The following is a 6000-nucleotide window of genomic DNA, read 5'->3' on the forward strand; positions in this document are numbered from 1 at the left end:
GCGATGAAATGTATGCACATATTGTCATGTATACAGAAAAGGACATAGGACACCTTTTATCCAGAAAATAAATACCGTTCCCGAGAAATACAAAAATTTCATGTGGTCGCCGATGATCTTAATGTATAACACTAACGAGAGCGAATTGAGCTTTATTATTTATATAAAAAGATTGCTGAAGGTATTTGTAATTTTCCTATATATGAGACATAGAATAGAATATCTCTATGCTCGGTTCTCAACTCGCCGCTAGTGTATACTAACCAAGAAACCATTTAACTTCTTTTTCATTGTTCGTGTTCATAAGCTCTTTGACAAGATCGGAACTTTTCTACTTTAAATAGCCGTACCTTGCAACATTTTTCGGAAAGCAACCTTATTTAAATTTCAAACAGACAATTCATAATAAAACGAACACGCTATTGTATGCTCCTGCATCATTTAAATAGTTGCAATCGTACATCCACCTATATGCGGAAAGAAATATTAGCTTTCAAGTGATTCAGTGACTTATAAAGTCCTTCAGGCATCATTACCATCCTCGAAAGCAGAAGGTCGTGGCTGCAATCAGCAAGGAAGTTAATTGCTACCCCAGAGGCTTGGCTTTCATCCCAAAATTTTTCATTCTGCAGAAGGAATTCACAGAAAACTAAGGTAATAATTCGCTAACGACATTTGCTCTTACAGGGGCACTTAACACAAATACTCTTTTAAAAAACACTTTTTTGTCACTCAACTCAAAATTGATTCATCTATCTACATATAGATTGTTATAAACAAGCAAATAATACAAAATTTTAAATTATCTCTTCTGGAAAGGATGCAAACGGACGCGTTCGGTTCCAGAAAGGTTTCTTCCAAATCTCTGTTTGCTAATGAATTTACCTGTTTTGAGTTAACAAGAAACTCTGCTGACAATGAGACAAACTTATTAACGAAATAAGCACCTGAGTTAGTTCCGTAAAGTTATTCAGTAATTAATTCTTCTAAAACATCGCAATGGGTTCTTTATTTTATTAAACATCTTATAAAATTGCTAGAACATTTCTTCCTCTTCATTTTATGAAGACAAGTAATATGTAGATTGAAAGCGAAAGAAAAAAGGACCTATTGAATTTTTGAAATTCAAGGGATATGCTGAAAGGAGTCAGTGGAGATTAAACAATCGACAAGAACCGCATACACAGATAAACTAAAAGGGTTTTGTGTAATGAGGAAACAAAGTTATGAAAAATCCAGCACATTGGGATTAAATATTAAACTGAGAATATGTACTGAAGGAGTTTGAAACTAATGTATCGGGTTGTTCGGAAAGTCATTTCGTTTTTTCCCGACAGAGGATTTAATTGTATTCTTTTGCGCCCAACTTCACATTTAAGCCGTATAATTTTTATATGCTTTGAGAGCTCATATAGCAAGGCTTGTGTGTGAAAAATTCCAATTAATTCTACGCAGCAGCATTTTCGACATATCTTACTGTTTTACTACAGAAAGGGTAAAAATGCTGTTCAAGCCAGAAAGAAATTGACTGATGTGTATGGAGAAGGTGTGTTGACAGTACGCCAGTGCCAGAACTGGTTCGCTAAATTTCGATCCGGCAATTTTGATGTCGAAGATGCACCACGTTCGGGAAGGCCGGTTGAAGCTGATAAAGACGCGATAAAGGCATTAGTTGATGTGAACCGGCGAATAACAACACGTGAGATCGGATTGAGGTTAAATTTATCAAATTCAACAGTTTATGACCACTTGAAAGGCCTGCGATTATCCTCGAAGCTCGATGTATGGGTTCCCCATGTTCTCACAGAGAGAAATCTATGTCGCCGCATTGACGTCTGCGATTCGCTTCTCAAACGTCACGAAAATGATCCGTTTTTGAAGCGCATCATCACTGGGGACGAAAAATGGGTTGTATACAACAACGTCAAACGCAAGAGGTTATGGAGCAAAAAAGATGAACCGGCTCAAACCATTTCCAAAGCCGATATTCACCAAAAAAAGATGATGCTGTCTGTTTGGTGAGATTTTAAAGGAATCGTTTTTTTTGAGCTTTTACCGGATAACACAACGATTAATTCGGAAGTCTACTGTCATCAGCTGGACAAACTGAATGATGCACTTCAACAGAAAAGGTCAGAACTAATCAACAGGAAAGGTGTAGTGTTTCACCAAGACAACGCGAGACCTCACACAAGTTTGGTCACTCGCCAAAAGCTTTTACAGCTTGAATGGGATACAATGCTACACCCACCATATTCTCCAGACCTGGCACCATCGGATTATTATTTGTTCCGGTCACTCCAAAATTTTTTAGACGGTAAAACCTTCACCTCAAATGAGGAGGTCAAAAACGTCCTCGATCAGTTTTTTGCCAGCAAAGAGCAAAAATTTTATGAGCGTAGAATTATGCTACTACCAGAAAGATGGCAAAAGGTGTTGGACCAGAACGGTCAATATATAATTTAATAAAGTATTTGTTTATTATACGAAAACTGTCTTTCATTTTCACAAAAAAAAACGAAAATGACTTTCCGAACAACCCCATAAATTATAAAATTCGCTTCTTCATTACAATATTTGCTATTTACTGTAGTATTTCATTCCTAGAATTTTTATTGTCCTTGGTTCAATCAAGAAAACTATATATTCATTTGTTTTAATAGTTTATTATGATAAAGACTAGTTAGGTGCCACTGTTTTAACGAAAGATATTCCCAATTTTTAGAATTCTACAAACAAGTATCTTACATGGAAATAAAAAACTAGTTTGTGATTAAGTTTTTAGTAGAGTTAATAGGTACCAATAAGCAATCGTAAACATTTTGAAAATGAAAGTGTTAGTTTGTCAAACTGGAGACTAGAGATAGTCTTTAAATCATTTTTAGAACCTTTAAATGCATGTTTGTAACTATTTCAGTAAAGATATTATGTAGGTATTTCTATTAATTTTCAGAATCGTTAGCTATTAGATAAATATGTAAATAGGTATCAGGAGAATTCGAAGCAAAATTTAAGTCAAAGTTACTAGACAAATTACTTTTCTGCTTAGGTAAATGTATCTAGAACAGGTAAAACCACTTAAAGGTACAACACGATTTGGCGACACCAAATATCATTATCTCATTATGCCGACGTCCACTTAAGATATTTATTTATATATGCATACAAAACATAAACAGTAATTTGCTGTAGAAATGGTTAATTAGAAACCAATAAATTTAATTACAATATAAAAAGTGTAGGCATCAGATATTTGATATTTCAAATGACACAACATTANCAAACTGGAAGATCCTTCAATTAAAGGATCCTTGAACATAAAAAAAAATTTATGCGAATAAATAATCTCATTAAACATACCTAAAGATAAATTTAATGACAGTTTCAAAGAATTTTTATTTGATAGACTATGGAAATTGTGATAAAGTGTACCTACATAGGACAAACTGGAAGATCCTTCAATTAAAGGATCCTTGAACATATAAAAGAAGTTTTACTCTAGGAAAAATGGAATCTATTTATGCGAATAAATAATCTCATTAAACATACCTAAAGATAAATTTAATGATAATTTCAAAACATTTTGTTCACGTACAAACACAGTTGTTTAGAATTTATAGAATGCCTTCTAGAAACACAACTGAAAATTCGTCAATTCATTCTTACAATCAAACTAAAACTTCCAGCAACTCGTGTAATGATTATAAACATCCTTAATCATTCTTTTTTTCTCTGAAATTCTACTCCTTTTCCTAATTAAAAACTTAAACAATTCTTAAACAATATAAAGTCAATTTTATTAAATTCGGCCGAACCATCTGTAAAAGGACTTCAAAAAAGTAGATCTTACGTAGGATTTCTTGAAAGACATCGTATCTATGCATATTCTCTGATGGCAAAGTGATAATTTTAAGTATGTTTTGTTATTAAAATTTATTTATTCAATCATTATACTGTATACATCACGTATTTTACCTACATGAAATTATTTATTTTACTTGTGCCATTAGACACTTCCAAAAGCAAATTTTAATTAACTTGGATGATCATGACAGAGCAGTTAATCAATATTTAACAGTCAGAATGCAGAATTATACCGTTAAAAATTGTTATTATTATTATTATTTTGGACTAATTAACTCAATGAGAGGCAATTGTTCTCCAAAAACGGAATGAAGTAGATCACACAATTTTAAATATCTACACTCAATCTATGTTGAAGGATAACCAATGATGAACGCCATAAATTTGGCAATTATAAATCTATTGAGTACAATTAATCTGCATAACAATTCAAAATAGTAATAGCACTCGCTATTGTGTTTCTTAAAAAAAAAAAAAGTGAACCTTTAACCCTAGTTACGTTTTCGCTTTCGCTAAAAGATTATTGTAGAATGTTTAAAAATATGTCTCATAAGGATAACATTTTTAACATTTATCTTGATGAGCTATTAGATATAGATATGAGGAAATATTGCAATTAGTAAGTATCTTGCTTTGCTAAAGATGTAGTACCTACTTCTTATATTGGTCAATCGAGAAGGGCGGTTCTATTTGGAATTAAAGAACGCATCAATAATAGAAAAAGATAAATAAAACAAAAGGTATTGGCCATAATTTTTAAATTTAGACAAAATAAAAACAAATAGAGCAACATCCAGCAAGGTAATTAAAAGGCGCTCTTTTTACTGGAATCCCCGAAAAATAACAAACTTTTTTTCAGGGATAAAAATTCGTTATTCATCTTTATCTTTATTAAAAGGCTATAAATTAAAATTAGTGAAACTCTCCATTGTACATTTCTAAATTTCTATATCTAACAATTATTATAATTTATAGTAAATACATTTAACAATGCATTGAGTCTAAACTGTGGTATTACTTTTTTGAATTTAAGTAATCCCTTCTCAAAAAAAAAAAGCATTGGTCATATTTGAAGGGCTCTATCGCCAAATTCGTTTGTTCTTGTTTAACAATCAATTTTTTCATATTTGCGAAAGTAATTTTTAATTTTCTGTTAGTCTATACGTTTACTGAAAAGCGCAACTTGAATGTTAATTAATGAGCTAGCATTTAGAAACGCCTTTGACGCCCATTAGAATTCCAAATTAAAGCAGTGGGTGTTTGTTACTACAGCGGAATTGCCCTTTTAGCGTTTACTTTAAAAAAAAATTGCTAGAATATTTATTTGAGTTTCCCCAATAACGCTTGAACTTTTTCAAAAATTGGATTGTTGTCAACAACAAAAAGGAACGCTAAATTGTAAAAAAGTAAATATAAATTTTTTCATGATTATTGATTGAATTTGTAATAAAAAATTACAAAAAATTTTTGGTGAATTATTATTATATTCTGATGTCTGAGTCTCACGCATAACTAGACTAAAGGATCACAAAGAATTCGAGCCGAGTGTTGGTACCTAGACAATACCTAATAACAATCTTGCTTACCTCTTCAGCAAACTCGAAATCACCTTCAAATTTTCGTTTGCGTTTAGCTTCGGAGGAGCTTGCGACGAGTACAACTAGAAGGACCGCCAGCCACAGTTTCATTTTGATCAATTTTCGCGCTTGTTATCAAGGTGTAGAAGAATAACTCGAAAAAAACAACGAGTTCAAAAACACCGCGAAGACTTCGACAGGGTCAACAACGGTGTTCACTGCACCGTGCTATGAAGACCGTTCTGAAGACAAGGTGCCGCACTAGGTCCGACTGACGGCGACTATGCACGACGCCTTTTAATTTTTCGTTCGATTTCCTGAATGCCAGCAAGCAAGCAACCGGACTCCGCCAATGCGCCCTCCTCTTCTTCGGAGATTGCGCGGCACCAGCACTAGGTACAGGAGAGAAGGACCTTTTAGCGAAGAGGGTGAGGATAGAGAAAAGCCAAGTCGTTAGAATCGCGCAACTAACCCTACGTTTACTAAAACTGGGTCTGCCACCAAAAACTCAAAAGAAATCCATTATGTAAGCTTTTTTTGGAAATAGTTCCTTTTTGTT

General features: G+C 33.2%; 1 protein-coding gene across 1 annotated transcript in view; it reads right to left on the reverse strand.

The window, feature by feature from the left end:
• LOC108734664 (proteoglycan Cow) overlaps nucleotides 1-5754 on the reverse strand; it is a 104858-nt gene extending 99104 nt beyond the window's left edge. Inside the window, exon 1 of the mRNA XM_018466307.1 lies at nucleotides 5451-5754. Within this exon, the coding sequence (XP_018321809.1) occupies nucleotides 5451-5552 (102 nt within the window). The 5' untranslated portion in view covers nucleotides 5553-5754. The remainder of the gene's footprint in view (nucleotides 1-5450) is intronic.
• Between the last annotated feature and the right edge of the window lie 246 nt (nucleotides 5755-6000).

The sequence above is a fragment of the Agrilus planipennis genome, unplaced genomic scaffold, assembly GCF_000699045.2.
Source record: "Agrilus planipennis isolate EAB-ADULT unplaced genomic scaffold, Apla_2.0 scaffold52, whole genome shotgun sequence".
Lineage (NCBI taxonomy): Eukaryota > Metazoa > Arthropoda > Insecta > Coleoptera > Buprestidae > Agrilus > Agrilus planipennis.